We start from the raw sequence: 22382 nt of genomic DNA, 5'->3' as shown, positions 1-22382 counted from the left end.
TCTCTCTCTCTCTCTCTCTCTCTCTCTCTCTCTCTCTCTCTCTCTCTCATCTCATATAGCCTAAGCTGATCAGTCTTGCTACATAGCCAACGATGGCCTCAAACTGCTCATCCTCCTATCTTCCCTACACAATGCTAGGCATCAACCGTTGCAACCGTCACACCCAGTTTATAGGACACTAGGGATTGAACTCTTAACCTTGTGTGTGCCAGGTAAGCACTCTACTGACCAAGTTACAGCCCCAATTTGAATATTTAAATTTTAACGTACACTTCCATTCAAGGAGGACTGGGGTCCTAGAAATGAGCATTTTAAATTCCCACAAGACATTTCTTCACAGCTTTCTTGGTTTTCCACCTGTACCTAGCTTCTGGGCTCTAAACAAGCAGTGGGAGGGCACACCCTGGAGATGGAGTATTCAGGCCTGCACTTGACAGTGTGGCAGCCTCTGGCCATGCGGATCTCACTGAATACTTGGAAGATGATCATTCACGAATGGAATTGGATCTTAAATTAGACTTAAGTGAAGTTTAAATTGCCACATATAGCTACTGATGGCTGTCTTCTCTGCACAGGAAGACAATACCGAGGACCCTGAGTTTCAACCCTGTCCCTTTCTTCAATAGCTGCATGACAGCAGGCATGAGTCTGAATCTCATCTGTGTGGTGGTGGTGTGTAATTGCGTACAACTGCATATACAGTATCCTCACCGGATCACAGTGGTTTTGATGTATAGTATGCGAAGCACTTTAGAACATTTAAGAAAGCTGGAATGAGGGGGACCCTGCATGTGTCACAGCAGGCAAGGAAATGAACTGTGAAGAGTTAACTCAGTTCAGACTGACTTCATCAACCTGGATCAAACTCTGGGGAGTCTGATGCCAGCTGACTTATTGCCAACATACTTAAATACAGCATAATTTGTGGGAAAGGTTTCCTTGTGTAATACAATCCCCAATGCCCAAGGAAACATACCTACATCAAAGCTCAACTCAGGGTACATGTCATTTCTTCCAAAATGATGGATTCTGGAGGTGTGCTACCTGCACCAGCTTAAGGGTCTAGGGAAGGATCTAGGGTAGTCTCAGTCATACAGATAGTGTAGAGGCCATTTGGGGCTTTGGCTACATCTGGTCCTGGTTTGGGGAGCTTGGGAGAGCCCCTGGCTGTACAGATAATGTAAGGGTCATGTGGACTATTAGGGATCTCAGGTCCTGGTTGTGAGAGCATGATGTGGCCTGGCCCAACAGATAACACAGGTCACCATGCTGTTAGTCTTTCTGGGACTAACTCCAGTTCCCAGCTTTCTGGATGGAAGAACAGGCTTTACATCTTTCTCATTGAAAAGACAAATTTAATTAATTAGATCCGTGGGCAAAAGGACCTTCCTGCTCCACTAGAAAAAAAAAAAAAAAAAAAAAAAAGGTTATTGGAAGTTTTCGCCATAAGGAAATGCTAACAGGTAGAAGTGCTGGAAGTCTGTCCTGATTTGATCATTGTTCAACACACACAGCCATAGAATCATTATATGGTACCAGTAAGCAGGACTTTATGTTTTTAACCTTTCAGCTCTTTACTATTTAATTTCTTAAAAGTCTTAAGAGGCCAGTGAGACAATTCAGCCTGCAAAGGTGCAAAGTCTGTTGACCTGTGCTTATCAGTAGGACCCGTGTGGTAGACTGGGAGAACCCCTTCCTGAAAGCTGTCCTCTGACAGGACCGCTGGGGATGGTAGGGATCATCCAGACACCCAGACACATGGCAGACAGACAGACAGACACACTGTAAAAATGTGCTTCAAACTGGAAGAGGCAAGTATTGGCCTTTTCCTATGAACGTCTCCAGGCAACCTTTATATTTCCTCTTGTATCACACAGTCAACTTGGATTCAACTTAACCAAAATTGACCCTTTTAGCTCATTTTCCCATAAAGCATCGCTTCTTCAGGACCCCCTAAGTCAACAAATCATGGTACCTGTTCACTCTCCACACCTTCCTCTTGCTCAGTTCCTCTTTTATTCCCAGGCTCCTCTGGGGCCTTCCAACCCTCTGTGTCTACCTCTAGGACTGATAGTCCCCACATTTTCAGGAGAGATACAGAGGCATCCTCTGGAGTGAGCACTTCTGTCCCTTCTCATCCCTCTGCTGGGAATTGAATGTCATCCTTAAACATGTATGGAGAAGTCCTAACGGAACATCATCTCAAAACTAAGATGCCTTCAGATGTCATCAAACTACAATGAAGACGGCCTCACGTGTTCTGATCCAATGACAGGAAGGAGGCTGGCAATGACCAGCAATGCAGAGAATGCAGTGATATAATTACAGGCCTTCTTAGCAATATGCAGAAAAGCCAGGAAGAGGCTCTGAAAGATTCTACCAGAGGGACTGTGGTCCTGCTGCAGACACCAGATCTTTAAAACAGTGACCACACATTTCTCTTAGTTCAGTACCAGCTTTTGGTGCATGCTTTTCCAACCAACCCTCTGTCTTAAACCATTTGAGTATATGGTTCTCCATGTATGGCAGCAGAAAGTCCCACTAGGAAGCCACTGCTGTTAGGACAGATCGGGATGCTCTTTCCCAGGTCACCTGCCTAAGGTTCACCTCAGGCTGCCCTGTCATCCTCTGCAGCACTCCACTCTCATGTTCCTGGTGAAACACCAATGACTTCAGCAAGCCGAGCATGATTGCTAGCAATGTATCATCATCATCATCGCCATCATCATCATTCACAAAACACCAGGCTTTCCTCCTAGTCCAGTTCCATTCTTTGAAAAATTTTCTCCCCTCTGGACTTTAACTCCTACACAGCCCAACCTGAGGATTCTTGGGCTCTTGGGACTAGAAATGACCACCCAGAAGGACACCTTTCCTCTGGATATCAATGAATGTGGAACAAGGCCATTAGCCGACAGAACACACTTCTGACTTTGTCATTTGGCTTCATGTCCGAGTTGTGGAACTTTTGGTAATCGTTAGCCACCAGGGAGGGAAATTCTGTTTTCAATAATAACATAGCCCTGTTAAGTGGACTGCACTCTAGTGCCAGATCACATGTTCAAGATTTTTTGGACAACACAAAATCATCTTGACTTTTCTTAAGTACATGAATCTGGGTGGGTAGAGAAGAGGGGTTAGATCTGGGAAAAACTGGGGGAATATGATCAAACCTGGATGATATTCTCAGAAATTAAAAAAAAACAAAACAAAACAGAGCAAGAGTGCTGAGTTCAGAGAGGAACCAGTACACACAGAGTTTCCCCAGTAAACAGGCTGTCTCTGTGGAGATTAGGTGTGCATGGAGAGGTGGTTTGCCTATCACAGACTTGAAAGCAGAATTTGGAGGATCCTTGGAGTGTTGTATTCCTTTTAACCAGTTTAGAAAATGATCCTGTACTTGCCAAGGGTGTGGTTCTTCACCAAGAAAAAGGCCCTGTGTTGTCCTTGCTAAAATCCCCGGATTCTTCAGAATCCCCTTCTCCTAAGTATCATAATTCCCCGGGGTCTGCAAAGTCCCTTCAGTCAAACACTGATGTACTCTCAGGACATCCCCGCCCCCCGACCATCCTGACTTCCCCTTGGAGGTGAATTAACCACTTGGGCACTGTGCCAGCACAACAGGCGCAATGTTGCCATTTCCTTAAGAGACAAGTTGGGGGCAGGTGCAAGCAGGTACCAGGAAGGATGGAGATAGGATTTGGTTTGCAATATTCTCAAATCCAGGCTGACGTTGGGTAATAAAAGAGGGTTCTAGGAAACACTATAGATGAGATTAATGCCTTGATTAAAAGCTCAACTCTTGACACAGCAAAAGGTAATGGAGATAACTCTTGTAACTCCAAGCAACTGGTACTCGGCAAGGCATCCACTTTCAGAAAATGGGGCTCTGCCAGAGTGTAAGCATGTCAAAATAGAACTCCCTATTGTGTTTGCTGCTGTATTCTGTGTTCATCCAAGACTCTGGCCCAGCAGAATACTTATTAGTGTACTCATGAGTGTATCCCCCTTCAGTCAGTGATCAAGAAAACCAAAAGGAAGGCTGAAGACACTGCTAGTCCACGAGGGACCCTGCTTTTCTCCTCCAGGTTACAATGGGGTCATTTAGTACCCCACAGTTTGCTCCAGTTGTCTGTAACACAGGATTTCTTGAACTGAGATTCCCTCAGTCCCTTTCAAATGTGGGCAGAGCCACTGCTGGGAGATGTTTATAAAGACAAAATCTAACCTGAAACTGTGTGTGTTTCATAAATCGACCCTAAGTTCCTCAGGGCTCCCCCTTCCCTCATAAGATATGGATCTCAACCCCACATTACCTAAATCCTGGAACCCCGTGTATCTATATTACTGTAAAGACAGTCAGCCCCTGCCTCTGCCGAATGCCTGCTTCTCTCCAGGTTCAAGTTGTCCTCCTAAATTCCCTTAGCCTAGAAAAGTAAAATCCCACCTATGCCGTGCACAGTTCCCAGTTCCCACTCAACTCACCTGTGGTAATGACAGCAGCAGCAGCAACCAGACACAGCCTCTGGTGTCCATGCTAGGGAGGGCACAGGACAGTCCTTGGTGCCTGGTAGCCTCACCAGGAGCCAGGCACCTCTTCTCCAGCCAGTGACATCGCTTCTAATCACTCTCTTGGGTACCTAAGCCCTGACACTTGACCTTGCTGAATCCTCTGTTCTCTGCCCTGCTCTCCTTTGTCAGAGAAAGTGGGCTGCTGGGTAAGGTATAACCTCATCTGTGATCACAGGGTTCCAGGGAAGTGGGTGCTTGGATACCAAGTACCAAAGTTATGTGTGTACACAGAAAAGTGGTTGGGCATCCAGCCCTGGGGATTATAGCTCAGCCAGAAGAAAGAAAGCCAGGGCCTATGGGAAGATCGGATTTTGTTTCCCTGTTTCTTGGTTGGTTTTTAGTTTCCAAATAGAAGTCCAATAATCCCTCTATAGTGATGCAATAATGGTTCTTATAATCACTCAAAACTGGAAAAACAACCCCAAGAAGTTATATAGGGAGTTTTTAGACAGGAGGGTGGGGGTTGGGGGGAGAGAGAAAGAGCAAGAGAGTGAGAAAGAGAGGTAGCGAGAGAGTGGGAGACCACATGGTGGTGGTTCACCCGGTGTGCCTATCAGTTCCCTTTCTGTTTTCTAATTGTACCCCTGCTAAGCCAGACATCTGGTGGGTGCTGAACACACCATGCGCCAGTGGAATCCCAAACAATTATACCCAGAGAATATGTGTGAGGAAGAAAGGAAGGAAGGGGGATTGGGATATGACTCCTGTAGAGCATTTACCCAGCAGGCACAGGCAAGGCCTCCCCCCTCCCCCGAGTTCCTTCTGCCCCTAGCACTGAAAAATAAATTATCACTCTCCAGTGCATGTTACAAAATATTCCAAGCATACCTGGGCTCTGGGGTATAAAACCATCTCTGCTCACACTTCTCATGAACGTTGATGGAGTTAAAGAGTGGGCAGAGAGATGAGGAACGGCTACCCACCCCCACCCCTGGCTAGATTCTCAGGGGAAACCTGGGCCTTTTGCCTTAGATTATGGGAAAGGATTGCATTGGGATCCTATGACATCACCTGTCAAGGTTGCAAATTTTCAAGCAAAACCTGAACTAGGGCTCTGATCACCTTAGTTAATATATGAATTATCTCCTTATCTTGCCTACAGTAATGACCGGTTTTCAGCAGGCAGAATGGGCAGCAGTCCTTGTTAGCTTCCTGGGCTCTCAGAGCGAGAGCTAAAGCTGAATGTACGGGCTCAGCTGTGATCCTCATAAACTCACCATCCTCTTGTATTGCAGGAGTCAACAGTGCGGCAGGCTGGTGGGTGCCCTCTGCAGAGAGAGAGAGAACCGGGTAAGGATGACTGAATTTAGTTTGCGTTCATTTCAGAGCGAGTGGATCGTTCGTTCTGCAGTGCAGCCTGGGAGGACTCAGAGCAGAGCCACTAAATTCAGTGCTTGCACATGTCCTAAGTGGGCAGGCACAATGCAGAGCCCCATGTGAGGCAGAGGTGGGTATTGAAATGCTCTGCAAAGGACCCTGAGGATGCTGGGGAACGGCTCTACTCTTTTACTTGTTCTAGATTTTTTTTTTTGTCATTTTTTTAATTTTTTTTATTTTTTTTAAATTATTTTCTTTATTTACATTTCAAATGCTATCCCAAAAGTTTCCTATACCCCTCCCCCCACCTCTGCTCCCCTACCCACCCACTCCCACTACTTGGCCCAGGCCTTGCCCTGTGCTGGGTCATGTTAAAAATGGCATTTTAATGTATTATGAGAGGCCAAGTTTTCAATGCCCGAGAACATGGACATTAAACTGGGCCAAATGCCCTTTGGGGATTAGCCTTTCCCCCTTAGGCCGTGGTCATCTCAGGCTCCAGCCACACCTACTGCATCCTCACCCTAGGGAATATGCTTTCTAAACACCTGGGGTTCTGGTGACAACCAACCAGGGGTCCTCAGTGGAAGCACAGTAAAAGCTTGCATAGCTCCCAGCTGACAACCCAATAGAAGCTCCCCAGGGAGGAAAAGGGAGGTGACAGGCACTGTTGGCTACCTCCACTCAACACACTCACCTCAAAGGCTCAGGGGAGGCCGATTTTCCTCAGACACTTGACATTTATTTAATGGCATCACGTGGACTCTCAGAAGGAATGGTTTTGCCTTAATTATTCTATGCAAACCCATTTCTGAGAGTGTCAGATACTCACTGAGTTTTGTCCTCAGTGCTGTCGGACAAGGTGGCTTGAACATGGTTATTTGCTCAGGAGCTGGTGACACAGACCCTTAATTGAGAATAAAAAAGGCATTCAATAAATCTTATCCTGAGAGACCCAGCAGTGGGGGAGGGGAAGGCAAATATCTTAGGACATCAGAACTGACCCTTCCAGGTCCTCACCTACATCTCAGCCCAGCCCCAGCTTTCCCTACTTCTGCTGCCTGTGGCAGGAGAAAAGGAAGGGGTGTTGCTTTTTGCTTCCTCATCCCAGGGCTCCCCTCTGGGCACTGGAGAACAGGCCCCCTAGGCTGCTCTTCTCTCATTCGGGAGCCATGCGGGAACATCTTATGCAAGGGTCACCTGCACACTGTTGAAGAGTCGAGGTGACTGCACCCTCCACTGCTTGACTCAGCTTTCTGCTGAAATGGTGGACCATCTTCAGGGTTGGGAACTGCAGCTGAACCTGGGGAAGGTTTAGCCTTCCTATGGTCATTGTCTGTGTAGATGGAGTAAATACCCCTTGAGCTGCCATACTGAAACTGAGCCTTCCTCCTGCCTCCAGTGGGGCTCCGGCTGGCTAGGGAGGTGGTGGACATCACCTCAGATAGAGAGGACTCTGGTGTGGCACATGGTGATTTCCCACCAGGATAAGGCAACAGAAGGCCAGAAGAACCTGCTTCAGAGAGGCGTAGAACATCCTCCCTTTCCCATTCTCAGCCTCTGAGGGAAAAGAAAATCCAGAAAACACAGAGAGACGTCCTTGTAAGAAACCACAACTCTCTTCATGCTGGAATGGAAGGAAGGATGCCAGGCTGGGCACATGGGAGTCCAGCCTACCCAGAGGACAGAAATTTGACTTCTGTCAATGTTGTCATCGACCTCATATACTGGAATTCTTCAGCCAAACCAAGTGACTGAAGGAAAATGTGCACAGGATGGATAACTGAGAGACTGAAAGAGATCAGGTTAGAAAAACAAAAATGGCTCCTATTAGGAATCTGCTGGATCAAGTCTTCTAAGAATAAGTCACTCATAGCCAGTCGATCATTGAGTTTAGTACTCGGTTTTCATGGTCACAGTTTCAAAGCTTGCCTCCTCAGGAATATCAAGAGAGATTTGTGTGCTGCGGTGGGACATGGGTCCCTGTGAGTGAAGGTGTGTATGTGCAGGCATGACTACATGTATGTGTGGAGGTCAGAGGTCAACTTTGGCCATCATTTCTCACTGGACAGGTTTTCTCATTGCCCTTGAGCATGCTAATTACCTTATGCTGGCTGGCCAGCCAATCCCAGAGATCCTTCTGTCTCCCCTTCCCCACACTAGGATGGCTAATGCCACCATTAAGTGACTTAAAATCTTCAATTACATTTATATATTTATCTGTGTGTGTGTGTTCATGTATGTGTACACATGTGCATGTGGAGGTCAGATGGTGCCTGTGAGAGTTGGTCCTCTCTTTCCACCATCCAGCTCTCAGGGGTCGAACTCAGGTCACTGCACCTGTCAGAAACCACCTTCACCCACTGAGCCATCGCCCTACCCCATGCCTGGATTTTTACCTGTATTCTTGGAAACAAATTCAGGTCCTCACACTTGTGCGATAAGTATTATGTTGACTGTCTCCCCAGCCAAAAATAGACAAAGCAGAAAAAGTAGGCGAATGTTAAGGAGAGCTCTGCTTTTGGTAACAGTGGTGTGACTCCAAAAGCCTGAGTGTGCTGTACACATTAGCCACCAAGGGAAGGCTACAGGCTCCCAAGGCAGCGATATCTCAGGGGGATACAGTACAACTGGTGCCCAGAGGGAATCAGCTATGGGAGGCTTCAGTCAGGGGCCATAGCCCATATCAAGTTCTCAATGAAGACATCTTTCTTCTTTTTAAAAAAGTTTTGACACTTTAATGTGTATGGGTGTTTTGCCTGCATGCACGCAAGTGCACCGTATGCACACCGTTCCCAGGGAAGCTGGAAGGGCCAGATCCCCTGCAACTGGAGTTACAGACAAGTGTACAACTATGAGCCACCGTTGTGAGTCCTGAGATCTGAACCCAGAGCCTGTGCCAACAGCAGCAACTCAACCTGTGCAAACCGGTTCTCCAGCTTGAGGGTGTCAAGGCTCTATTAAAATGCAGATGCCCCACTGTCTGGGGAGGTCCACAGCAAGAGCAGCATAAAACGCACTGTGACACTTGGGACTGTGACACTCTGCTGCTTTCTCTACAGATGCAGAAAGATGTGATCCTGTGGTCACCCAGTATAAAGGTCTGGGTGTACGAATGCAACAAAGGACAGTAGCTTTGCCAGTTTCCTTGACCAGGAATCTTCAGAAGACGCCATGGCTCAGGGCAGTGTGTGTGTGTGTGTGTGTGTGTGTATGTGTACTGTTTTGTGAAAGGAAGCCTGCACAGTCCTGCATAAGTTCTCGTGTGACAGACTGCCAAGACCCCTGGGAGGGGCTCTGTCTTTGAGGTAAGGACAGGAGACAGTCTTCTCGGGCAGCTCTTGCACAGAAAGGCCATGGATGGAGAGAAATGTACCCCTGGTTTCCAGCTGCTTCCTGGGTCTAGCTTTTCTGGCTTACCTCAGAGAGAAGGGGAGCAGAGATGAGGTCAGAAAGATCCCACTTCTGAGCCCCTTTGCTCAGGGTCTCACTTCCGGAGCCCCCTGAGTTTAAACACATCCAAGCTTCATAATCGAGTTTGCAGCAGTCCACTTTGACATTCCACGTTTATTTAAAGCCTTGTTATTGCTAAGTAAATATGACATTGATACGTGTAGGTGTATTTACTGATGTTTTATCAAAGTGGGTTCTCTATCGATGATGATGATGATGATGATGATGTCATTTTACATCTGCTAGCCAGGGCAGGCCTTGTGATTAGGGGACATCCCAGGAACACCAGAGAATCCCCCACTGTCGTTAACCACACCTAGGAATGTATCTAATTTTTCTAATCTCTGGTGGCAGAGGATAGTGAAGGACCTGCTTGTGTCAGAAGCCAAGCATTCTTCTGCTCCCCCATTCTGTTTTGATTTTACTACAAAGGTTTGGTCCATTAGAAGACAGTAACAGATTTCATCAGGGTCTCAAAAGGTTTGGTCACCACCTAGTGGATGGTTGAGGAGCAACGGCTAAAATAACTGCCATTCATGAACCTTTTTTGGGGGTGGGTGGGTGGGAGTTTTCTTCTTTACTTTTTTTTTTTTAATTGGTTATCTTGTTTATTTACATTTCAAATGTTATCCCCCTTCCAGGTTTCCCCTCCGAAAACCTCCCAGTCCACTGCCCCTCCCCCCTGCTTCTCTGAGGGTGTTCTCCACTCCCGCCCCACTGCCCCATCATTCCCCTATGCTGGGGCATCAAGCCTTCACAGGACCCAAGGCTTCCCCTCCCCTGACAAGGCCATCCTCTGCTACACATTCGGCTGGAGCCATGGATCCCTCCATGTGTACTCTTTGGTTGTTGGTTTAGTCCCTGGGAGCTCTGGGGGGGTCTGGTTGGTTGATATTGTTCTTCCTATGGGATTGCAAACCCCTTCAGTTCCTTCAGTCCTTCCCCTGATGCCTCCTTGGGGTTCCTGTGCTCAGTCTGATGGTTGGCTACAAGCATCCACATCTGTATTGGTCAGGGTCTAGCAGAGCATCTCAGGAGACAGCTACATCAGGCTCCTGTCAGCAAGCACTTCTTGGCATCAAGAAGTGTCCGGGTTTGATGGCTGCATATGGGATGGGTCCCTGGGTGGCGCAGTCTCTGGATGACTTTTCCTTCAGTCTCTGCTCAACAATTTGTCCCTGTACTTCCTTTAAACAGGAATAATTCTGGGTTAAAATTTTGTGATGAGTGAGTGGCCCCATCCCTCAACTGGAGTCTGTGTCTAACCTCTGGATATGGTCTCTACAGGTTCTCTCTCCTCTTTGTTGGGTATTTCAGTTAATGTCATCCCCTTTGGGAGCCTCTTGTTTGTCTAGCATCTGGGACTTTCTGGTGGCTTCCCCTAGTTCCCCATCCTCCACTGCTACCTGCACAATTGAAGCCTGGATTTTTTACCTCCATTTTGGTTGCTTTGACTAATATCAGAGAACCATTTCTAACCCAGCACCGCGATCACCGAGATTTGGCATCCTAAGAGGCACATGATTCCCTGTTAGAAGTAACTTTAGGAAGATCTTTGGGACGGCTTATGGCAGACCACGGTCTCTACCAGGACTGCCCTCACACCTTAAGGTGTGAGCTCATTGTGCCACGGTGTTGCTAAAATTCCCTCCCTGGAGGAGATGTAAATGTCTACTCTCCTTCAAAAGTCCCAATAATCAACCAAGATAGGGTATGGCCAAAGTCCAATCTGCGAAACCAGAGTTTCTTAGGCTTCCTTATATGACAGTGGTGGCTGCCACAATAGTGTCAGTGGTCTTAAAACAGCCACATTGGAAAGACTTCACCCAGCATGGACCAACCTTCCCCCATGGTCATGTAGATGAACCCCGTAACCTCTCCTTCCCAGCCCATATGCTCCAGCCTGCCCTACGACACATACACACATACACACACACACACACACACACACACACACACACACACACACACACACACACACACACACACACACACACACACACACACACACACACACACACACACGCCAAGCACAATTGCATATATGCGGTTAGGAGTGGCTGGACACTCCAGTGAGGGTCCCATGATCCTCTTCATCCTCCTGTGAAGGGAAGTCAAGAGTCAACAACCCAGCTGTGGTCATCCTTTGCAAGAGGGCACAGCTGAATGCAGGGCGATGGTAGCAGTTTGGCTGGGAGGATAGTCCTACACAGCACATGCAGTCGATCAGCACATGCAGTGGAGCTGCAGCCTGCTCCTCTCCTGCCTACACCTCAACATCTTTGAGGAGGACAACCACGTAGTTCATAGCCACGTGCCTCTGACGTGTGAATCCACTTGGCAGCACTTGTTCCTGGGCAGCATCAGCATGAAGATCAGGGGGACAGAACCCCATCCTCGGCAACTCTCGAGAATAACCAGAAAATAAAGACCAATCGGGAAGACAACTGCATTAAAAACAAGAGAAATCACATCAAACCAGAAAGTTCCAGATGATGCCTGTTTAATTTGTCTCAAGGAAGGAAAAGTCCAAGTTCACAAAAGCTTACGTGACTTGTTTTTCTACGTATAAAACCAAACACACAGCAGTACAACAGCAAATGAACATGCTGAACGTGTTTATAGGTCACTTTACTACAGCTGTCTACAAGCACACAAATAAACAATAAATAGTGCTGTTACCTTGAACACAGTACCACCAGGAGTTCCTATTTCTACCTAACTGTTTAAGGAAATGAACGGAAAGAAAGATAAAGAATGTAAAAACTATCCTAGAAGTTATCCTTAGGTCTTCAGAACATGACCCCAATAGTTCACAGGTTCAGGAGCCTCCCTTTGAGTGAAGACCATGGCGTCTGTCTTCTCCTCCAAAGGGCTCTGACAGGCCACGGACTCTATGACCTTCGAGTTGGTTACAAACCTTCAGCCCCTTTGGTCATTTAAGATTTGGGAAATGACCAAAGCCATCAGTGAATACTGAGAACCTTTTGTGATTTTTTTTTTCTTTTTCTCCACTTATTGACATTATTAAGTCTGAAATACTGTTTTCCTTATATTTCTCCTGGGTTTGACTGGTTTAAATGGGAGGGCCATTTAACCATCCCTGAGGTGAGGAGAACTTCCCAGAAGGGCACCCTCTGTCACTGAGGCTGGATACTCTGGTTTGGCCTTGAACTGACTGAGTTCACAGTTCAGTGCCCAATGCTGTCTACTTGCTTACACGGGGTATGTTTTCAGGGATCATGGAAAAGGCTGTGCTCAAATAACTACACTCAATGTGACTGTAACAACTGTGCTGTCCAATAGCACCCAGATCCTATCCAATAACACTGTTCAACTCGGACAATCAACCTGGGCAAAGAGGTAAACAAAGTCACTGCTTTGGGTTTCTAGGGCTGTCTAAACACAGGACATGAATTCTAGTCCCTAAATCAGGAACCAATTTCAGTTAAGTGTGCTGGGAATGAATGCATGAGTCACTGTCTTTGCATTCCTTAGTTGTGACAGTTTCAGCTCAGACTCACATCTAGCAAGGGAAAAGGAACTTCACCCTCACCTGTCAGGGTCTAAGGGACCCACACAGGTGTGTAACAGGAAAGAAACCCTGTCAGTGCTACTCCAGTGAGCATGCTACTCCAGTGAGCATGCTACTCCAGTGAGCATGCTACTCCAGCAGGCTCACTAGAGCTAATATTATGTGTATATGACATCATATTTTCATTTACTGGCCCCGAAGCTTCCAAAGGATCTGCATAAAAAACTAGAGAAAGAACAAGGGAGGTTCCAGTCATGGTACAAATAGTCTGTGCTCCAAGGAGAAGGGAGGTAGACACAGGGCCTCCCTCAGGTGGAAGAGGGAGCGGAGCGGTATTGTTCTCCCAACACAAGGTGCATACCCCCGCAAATGTGGACATTGCGTCTGTGGACTCCATTCAACATAAACGGATTTTGGTCACATGAAAAGGCACGAAACCTGCATGTAATAAATAACATGTTTTCTCGGGGGGACAGTGCAGAAAGAATCTGAAAATAAAGTCCTAAAGAAAAAGGGCTGGAAAAAAAAGTTCACGTGTTGTTCAGTGCGATAAAAACCATGCTTTACATACAGAGCGTTGGACATTTAACCTTAGCAGCTGGTTTTAACGATAAACTCATACACCTGGGGCCCTGTGGAAGCCATTGTTATTTCCAACTGCAACAGGTAACCTTTGTCCTTTGTTTCAAAGGTGAAAAGAAAAGAAAAGAAAAGAAAAGAAAAGAAAAGAAAACAAAACAAAACAAAACAATAGAATCACCATGCCCAGAACAAAGGATGAAGCTACTAACTGCAGTCCTTAATAAACAACCGCTGTCTGTGAAGCAGCAACCAAGGAAGGTCTGCAGAAGCAAACTGAAGAAAAGCCCCAGGCAGAGAGGTCTGGGGTGCAGCTGAGGAAGTTCTCCCCCAAATTCCCCCCTCCCCCACCCCACCCCCACCCTGGGAGGCGAGGAAGCCACCACCAGATAAGAACACTCAGGATAGTATCCAGTCTCTTTCTCTCAGTCTCTCTCTGTGTCTCTCTCAGTCTCTCTCTGTGTCTCTCTCTCAGTCTGTCTCTCTGTCCCTCCCTCCCTCATTGTGTGTGTTTGTATGTGTGTAATATGTGTGCCTGTCTGTCTGCACCTTCCCCATCCCCCACGAAAATGTGTCTCTGCTCCCTCTCCCTCCCCTGGCCCCAGGAGTAATTAGAAAAACCTGTTCTTACAAACGGAAATAGACCTTTAGTTTTTGACCCAGAACAAGACAATATGGTCCCTAGTCAGCAACTTAACGACTTACATTGGAGTAATCATACAAATTGCTCATGGCTACCCCAAAGTCTAACGTGTCAAGGCATTTTTTTTTTTTTTTTTTTTTTGCTCCCATCAGACAGCAGCAACAATGGTTGGGCTCGTCGTCTTTCTCTCTGGAAAAATCCACAAATGATGTTAACTTCAGTTAAGAGAACACAGACATGGGCTAGAGCACCACCCCCGGACTTAAAATGCCTTTTAAAATGCATCAGATAGGTGATCCGGATGCCTTTGCTTCTGGCAAGGAACTGCTTCAGATAAATGACCCTCAAAATAGAAATGCATGTGCTCCCTAACTGGAGTGGGGCTGAGGCTGGGGGATGGGGCGACAGATGAGAGAAAGACAACAGGCAGAGACTCTGCTTTAGGGGTTTACGAAAAAGCAAAAGGGGGTGGTGAGCCAGCAGGGCCTCTCTTCTTCCACATGCTAGGGTTTCTCCCTTAAAGCAGCTCACACGTCTCCCACACTTCAGAGACAGGGACAGACACTGGAGCTGGTCTGTGCTGGCTGCCTGGCACTGCTGCTTCAATCCCTTGTGTCACAGACACATGGGTAAATTTTTACCTATAGGGCCCTCGAACACTTAAGACTGTCTATTCAAAGAACAGCTTACTAAGCCTCACCGAGACCTTGGAAAATAACTTTTGGGGCAGGCTGGGGTAAGTTTGAGTTAGTTACCACAGATGGGTTCAAGCTCATCACCACACTGGAGAGAGCCCCCCTTGTTAGACATCTGTAGGTCTCTACAATTCTTTGCCGCAGGGGTCACTTTAACTTATATGTGCTCTGCTTGGCTCCATTTGTTTTGAGTTTTTTCTCACTGGATGAAGGGGCATAGCCACAGGTATTTGCACTTCCCTTTTTCTTCAGGTCCACGTGTGCCTGTGTCCTGGAGGCCCTATGGGCATCCACTGGGTCCAGAAGCACTGCAGACGGCCTGGGGATTCGGATGTTACCGTTGGCTTCCATTGCAGGGTTGCCCTCGGCGCAGGGTGGAGCACGGAGCTGAAGCTTGGGGCCCTTACTTGATTTCTTCTTCTTCTCCACCCTCAGTTCGGGGGCTTGCTTCTGGGAACACAGCCTGGGTCGGCCAGGCCCATCCACAGAGTTAGGCAAAGTCTCAAATGCATAGTAGGATGGGTGGGCTTCTTCGTGGCGAAAACCTTTCTTTCGAGAAGGGCCTGACTTTGAAATCCCTTCTGGGGCTGGTAAGGGTTTGGACAGAGCAGTGGTAAGGAGCTTACCCCGTCCAGGGCTTTTCAGCACCCCAGAGGCACCAGGGGGCTTGGCCTTGGCGGCTCTGGCCTTCTCACACTGCACAGTCTGGGCTTGCAGCCATTCTAGTTGAAGAAGTCTGTCTATGTACTTCCCAAGGAATCCCGTGGCCCGAGGCAGGGCCTCACTCCTGCACTCTGTGTTCATAACAACAGCCATATCCCGGAGGTCCCAGGAATTAAAAGGAGGTGGAAGAAAGTCAGGGTAGGTGTGTCCGGACTCCGCCTGGCTCAGCTCTGGGTGAAGACTGAAGGAAACCGGGTCTATCTCTTCGGCTCTGAGGTTGAGCTCTGGAGGCGTGAATGGAGAAGGGGGGATGGCCACTCTTTCTGAGTCTGACAGGTCACTGGCACTGTCCTCATCAGCACCTCCCTTCATGATCTCCATGGAGTGGAAGTCAAGGAGCAGCTTGCTTCCAGAGGCAGCCTGATACCTGGAGCTGAGCGCAGCCTGCTCCTGTCTTCCCTCCATGGGAACAGTTTCCATGAGTTTATCTGCTGCTGGCTGGGAGAATCCAAGGAGGCTGCTCCTCAGCTGGGAGGGGACATGGGGTCCTTGCGATCCACTCTGCCTTTTCCCTGAAGGAGTCTTTAAATGCTGTACTTGATTCCAAGATGAGCCAGCATTTATACTGCTATAGAAAAGGAAAACCATAGTCTAGTCATTGATGCCTAGAGAAGGAGGAGCCTCTGCTAACACCTCCATCTTTATGACTGTGAGCCCTCCAGGTGCTTTCTAGAGGCTGGTTCGCACAACAGCTTCCCCTCTGTACTCTAGTCACGGCCAGTAGAGAATGACTGCCCCAAATGTGGATACATACATACCATTTAATGGCAAGGATGAACATCTAAAAACGTAACCATTTTTTCAATGTGTTTTTAAAATATAATTTTAGAGCAATTGTGTATACCTTTAAAAATATCGCTTTTAAAATCTGCCCTAAGACTCTCAGTTTGTTCTATTAGTACTTGAAAATACTCAGAAATACAGCTAGGAATGGAATCACATGTCTTTAATTGCAACACTTAGGAGGTAGAGACAGGCAGATCTCTGTGAATTCAAAGCCAGCCAGGGATACCTTGTCTCAAATAAATAAATAAGTAAATAAGTAAATAAATAAATAAATCACTCTTGGGAAATATTCAGACATAAACCCCACAGGCCCCCTTTCATAGACATAATTTAGGGGAATTTTAGATACAATGTCAACTCAAAGTTTTGCAGGCTGGGTTGTGGGTCAGTGATGGTTTATCTGCCTTGCATGTGCAAAGCCCCAGCTTTAACCCCTGCTACCTAAAAAATCTGGCTGGTTTCTCACTAATTTTTTAAATGTGTTGGTATGTGCATGTTTTAATGTGTGGGTATACATATATGTTTAACATATAGATATATGTGCATTTTAACATGTGGGTATATGTATGCTTTAATGTGTGTGTATGTGCATGTTTTTGCTTGTAGGTAAGTTCAGTGTGCACAGATACATGTGAAGCTCAAAGCTGATGTCATAAATCATTCTTGATCAATCTTCCACCTAATCACTGAGGCAGTTTCTCAGACAAACCCAGAGCTTATCCATAGGGGTAGTGTTTCTTTGAAATTTACTTTTATTCTTTGTAACTATGTGTGTAGTGGGTGGATGCTTATATACATGAGATTACAGGAGACTGAGGAGGCCAAAGGCATGAGATCCTTTTAGAGCTGGAGTTAAGGAGAATTGTGAGCCACCTAGAGTGGGTGCTGGGAACCCAACTTGGGTCCCCTGCAAGAGCAGAATGCACTCATAAGCACTGAGCCATGTCTCCAGCTAGATATGTCTGTCTTGCCAGCCAGCTTGTTCTGGGGTTCTTGTTTCTGCCTTCCAAGGCTGGAATCACATGTGAACTGACTCAACAACCTGTATTTATGTGAGTTCCTGGGGAACTCCAGTCCTCATCCTTGCCTAGCAAGCACTTATAGCACTAAACCAGTCCCAGTTCAGATTTCACTGTTTAACCACCAACTGGAAGAGACTCTGAACTAACCAAACTTCTGCATGCGAGTTTCTCACTGTTCGTCATGACCTATGCTAGGAGTCAAAAGCTTATCGCTACCTTTTCAAACAGGAAACCATCAGGAAAAGCTGTGTTTAAAAAGACTAGAAGGGAACTGCTCCATCCAGGGGTCCATCCCATAATCAGCCACCAAACAGACACTATTGCATACACCAGCAAGATTTTGCTGAAAGGACCCTGATACAGCTGTCACCTGTGAGGCTATGCCAGTGCCTGGCAAACACAGAAGCGGATGCTCACAGTCAGCTATCGGATGGAACACAGGGCCCCCAATAGAGGAGCTAGAGAAAGTACCCAAGGAGCTGAAGGGGTCTGCAACCCTATAGGTGGAACAACAATATGAACTAACCAGTACCCCCTGAGCTCGAGTCTCTAGCTGAATGTGTAGCAGAAGATGGCCTATCCGGCCATCATTGGGAAGAGAAGCTCCTTGGTCTTGCAAACTTTATATGACCCAGTACAGGGGAACACCAGGGCCAAAAGGGGGGAGTGGGTGGGTAGGGGAGCAGTCGGGGGAGGGTATAGGGGAATTTTGGGATAGCATTTGAAATATAAATTAAGTAAATACCTAATAAAAATTGAAGAAAAAAAAAAAAAAAGACTAGAAGGGGAGACAAGACGCACTGTCAGGTAAAAGCACCTGCCCCACTAACAACCGAGGTTTGATCCCTTCGACCCACAGAGCAGAAGGAGAGAACTGGCTCATTCAAGTTATTTTCTAAGCACACGCACACTGTGGCATGCATGCACATGCACACAAAATAAATAAAATGTAAAAAGAAGGAAGTACAGTCCTGTGGAACCATGATAATGCAGTACAAATGGGACAGCCATCAAAGAGAAGTAAAAACATTGATACACCATGAACTCCTTCTAGAGTACTCTGCACTGAGGTAGAATTTCACTGGAGTTGAAAATACTTTCTTCTTGGTTTATTTCCCGACCACATGTTCTTTAAAGGTGGTTTAAATACACACAAAATATACACTAAAGGTAATAGTACTTCCTTATGACAGGGGTCAGACCAGGAGAAGTGGACAAGGGTACTTCCTGGGAAGCTGAGAGGAAATGAGCAAAGGTACTTCCTGGAAGCTGAGAGGAAGTGAGCAAAGGTACTTGCTGGAAGCTGAGTGGAAGTGAGCAAAGATATTTCCTGGAAGCTGAGAGGAAGTGGACAAAGATACTTCCTGGAAGCTGAGGAGCTCTTTGTGCAGAGATCTCAACAGTACTCAAGGATTATCTGAAAAAACATCACCCTTGTAAGGAGCATGGACTGTGTTAGTTGAGTGCAGCCGGGCAATGTAAACAAATGAGGGAATGGCTGTCACTGGGAATTCACAGCTGTTAACATTTCTGTTTGCGGACTGGAGAGATAGCCTGGCAGTTTAGAACACTGGCTGCTCTTGCAGAGGATTCTGGTTCAGTCCCAGCACCTACTTCTAACTCTAGTTCCAGGGGATCCAATGCCTTCTTCTGGCCTCCCAGGTACCAGGCATACAGGTGCATGCAAATAAAATACTCATAAAATAATACACAAATAAATATACACAAAACAAAATAAACAAATCTCTAAGAAAAGTTATTTAAAACCAGCTGCCATGACACACACCGGCCTTTAACAGCAGCCCTCGCCTCTGTACAAGAGAAAGCCAAGGGAGAGCAGCTGACTGACACTAGCTAAGGAAACTTGAAGACACTGGCCTGCTCATTTCTGCTGTAATCAAATCACAAGCGAAGCTCACTCAGGAGAACTGAAGGATTTGCCTTTTGCGCGACAAGAAAGGATGTGAAATCCAGTTACCTGCTTTTCTGATGACAACCCCTCATCCTATTCCTTGTCTTAAACAGGTCACAGGGCTGCTCATCATCTGAGGTTTGATGGATTGTCTAAAAGAATAAATATAGATTACTGAACAGAAAGTACTGTGTGAACTCACATGCCTGTGCACAAGTACACCCACACAGACACACAGACACAGACACACAGACACACACACACAGACACACAGACACACACACACACACACACACACACACACACACACACACCAGCAGCAGAACTACCTTCCTGGCATGACATGACTGTTACTGACTTGAGTCAGATCAGCTGATCATCTGCAGGAGACATTTGCAGAACCAGGCCTATTAGTTTCCCTAGTAGAAAGAAGTCACAGGACACCCTAGAAAGATAGGGGCTATCAACATTCCCCAACTGACACAGCTGGGGAGGAAAGTAGTCAGATCTCCACCGGAGGGGCCCCTCCCCTCCCTCTGCCCTGCCCTTGCCAGCAACCTGTCATGCCTACTTCCCCAACAGCATGTGATCTTGGGAGTGGTAGAGTGAACAGGAGGTAGAGTGTGTGTGTGTGTATGTGTGTGTGTGTGTGTGTGTGTGTGTAAGGTCCAGGGATGCTACTTTTGTGTGTTGTCCCTTGTACTGCAGTGGCTGCTTTTGAGTCACCCATGTTCCTATAAGTGGCCCCAATAAACCCAGTGGTTCCCCAAGATGGATTTCAATGGAACTATTAATAGGGGTGCCCTACCTAGCAGTCTTAAAAATAAACATAACAAATCATTATTTAAGTGCTATCCATAACAGAACACACACACAACATACGCATATGCAGCACACACAGACTCAAGCACCTGAAGCATACAGCAAGAAAGTACTGAGACGAATCTAAGCAAGGGTTTCTCTCAGAGCTACATCACCTTCTCTGCAGTACTCAGAATATTCTTGCTCAATCTGCTGCCGGATGACGACAGCTGGGGAGGTGGCTTCTTTATGCCCCTTATCTTCGGAAAGGCTGAAGCGCCACCGGAACTGGAAACAGCAGAACACTGACGGTAAGTACCGACTGCAACCCCAACAGCATCGAGTTTTGGTCTCTGTGCAAACCACAGTGAAACCTCGAAGCGGTCTGTGGCTGCGCAGGCTCAGCATTCTGCACCGTGAAATTAGAAATGGGGGGCAGGGTATTGCATGTTTACAGTTCGACTCTCTGTGTGTGGCAGGGGAATGTGATGGGTGAGTGTGGATGCCCTCAGAAACCAGAGGAGAGCAACCTCAACACGAGAGCTAGGGTTGAAGTTGTAAGCACTGTTGGGCAGTTGTGAGCTGCCCCGCAAGTGTTGTGAATGCTCATGTTTTCCCCTTCACAGCGGTTATTAAGTATAAGATCGCTTAGTGAGGGCTGTGAATGGATTCTAAACCCCACCCATACATGTGTATATACACTCCCTGGGAATAACACCAATTGAATCTGCCTTATACACTAAAGCTCCCCCTGTCTATTCATTCACTCATTCACCCAGTAATTGCAAGGCAGTCTAAAAAAGTACAGACTGTACACGAGGCCCTCATCCCACAGAGATAAAACTCTGTAGAGGGGGAGGGGCAGGGGTATCCCCGAGTTCTCCTATCTTCTCTGTCATACCAGACCACTAATCATCAGCACTGGGCTGGAGAGATGGCTCAAGAGTCAAGAGCTACTGATCCTCCAGAGACCCCAGTTTAGCTTGCAGCACTATGTGGGTGGTTCTCTAGGGCCTGTAATTCCAGTTCCAGGCCAGCACCCTCCCCTGGCCTCCCAGAGCACCTGCACTCATGTGTGTATAACATACATGTAATTTTTAAAAAATTTTCAAAGATCATCAGTATACTAACACCCATTATGTGTTAGATGCTGTTTCAGTATGAAGTACAGGCTCCCAGACCAAAGGCGGTCATAGTTCCTGTTAGGAGGGACCTGTTGAAAAAGCATACCTGGAAACTGAACATTTTTCTCCCATAATTCCCCAGCCTCTGTCAAATGGAAAAGAGATGGGATCATGGGACATTTTCTGAACAACCCTGGGCTTTCTCACCATAATTATGTAAGACTTTTAGGTTTGCATGTACAGATAACAAAAAATCATAACAGGGCCTTTTATGGTCAATTACCCCACAACCAACAGGCTTGATTCCATTTAGATGGAGAAACATTCTTGGCCCACCCCCTTTCCTTACCCTGATCTTTCTGCTGTAAAGTGGTAAACAAACCATGACAGCACGTCTGACCCTGGTGCACTCTTTAGAATTTGTAGTGACATCCTGGGTCCTCATCTACCGGACAAACTTGACACATAGTCGTGTGTGTGTGTGTGTGTGTGTGTGTGTGTGAAGTTCCTCAGAGAAATAAAAACCTGCTGTGCAATCAGGATGCATGAGTGGGCAAGGCAAAGAGGAGGTGGAGCGCATGGCTTCAGCTTGCATAGCAGCAAAACTAAAGCTCAAGAGATTCTGGCTACAAAACGCTCCTCAAGAGCCAGAGGGCAGCTGCACAATCCATCATGGGCATTAGCCCCTTTCCCAGTCTTCCTCTCTGGCTGCAAGCCCAGCTTAAGGGAAGCAGCATCTTCACTCCCCCCCCCCCCGCACCTCCCCAGGGAACTGGCTGCCTGGCCAATGGGGAGGCACAGCATGGTGGGGAGGTGTGGGCATGATGCTTCCCGCAGAAGCAACCTTGTCTGGGGCTGGCCGCTGGTCCAGGTTGCTGGAGAAAGGTGGCCAGAGCTGGCTGGCTGGCCGCTCACCATAGTCCCAGGGCCAGATCGCGCCAGGCCAACCTTGGCTGGGCTCTGCCCCGCCCCCACCCGATACTCCTCTAGCCCAAGGCCCCGCAGCAGGCACCCAGCACGTCCTAGGCTGCTGTAGACACCATCGCTGATGGATGGGTGCAGCGCGCAGGCACACGCACCAAGGAAACCCAGCAGACCTGCTCCGCAGCCTGAACGCACGTGACGAGGCTCCCGGGGGCGGCGGCTGCGCTGCGGCGGAAGGGTGGGGGCGGGGGTGGTCGAAGGGCCGCGCGGTTCTGACAGCGTGGGGCAGCGCGGGG

The 22382-nt window shown here is 47.3% G+C and overlaps 2 protein-coding genes across 5 annotated transcripts in view; both read right to left on the bottom strand.

The window, feature by feature from the left end:
• The window catches only part of Cdh26 (cadherin 26), a 50790-nt gene extending 45981 nt beyond the window's left edge, over positions 1-4809 (bottom strand). For both annotated transcript variants that reach the window (XM_021194712.1, XM_021194713.1), the window contains exon 1: positions 4486-4809. In XM_021194712.1, coding sequence (XP_021050371.1) covers positions 4486-4536 — 51 coding nt within the window. In that variant the 5' untranslated portion in view covers positions 4537-4809. The remainder of the gene's footprint in view (positions 1-4485) is intronic.
• A 9236-nt stretch (positions 4810-14045) lies between these two features.
• Positions 14046-22331, bottom strand: Fam217b (family with sequence similarity 217 member B). 3 transcript variants are annotated; one of them, XM_029536618.1, is made up of 4 exons: positions 22242-22331; positions 20215-20326; positions 19304-19389; positions 14046-16085 (listed from the first exon to the last, which is right to left on the bottom strand). In XM_029536618.1, exons 3-4 carry the CDS (start codon positions 19327-19329, stop codon positions 14942-14944), a joined length of 1170 nt encoding a protein of 389 aa, XP_029392478.1. In that variant the 5' UTR covers positions 19330-19389; positions 20215-20326; positions 22242-22331; the 3' UTR covers positions 14046-14941. The 3 variants fall into 3 exon arrangements, with proteins under 3 accessions (XP_029392478.1, XP_029392477.1, XP_021050339.1); XM_029536617.1 differs by having other exon boundaries at positions 22260-22331; XM_021194680.2 differs by having other exon boundaries at positions 14046-16082; positions 22260-22331.
• Between the last annotated feature and the right edge of the window lie 51 nt (positions 22332-22382).

The sequence above is a fragment of the Mus pahari genome, chromosome 3 (genome assembly GCF_900095145.1).
Source record: "Mus pahari chromosome 3, PAHARI_EIJ_v1.1, whole genome shotgun sequence".
In the NCBI taxonomy this organism is placed as follows: Eukaryota; Metazoa; Chordata; class Mammalia; order Rodentia; family Muridae; genus Mus; species Mus pahari.
Note: the sequence above shows the minus strand (reverse complement) of the source record. Positions and strands in the feature narration are given on the sequence as shown.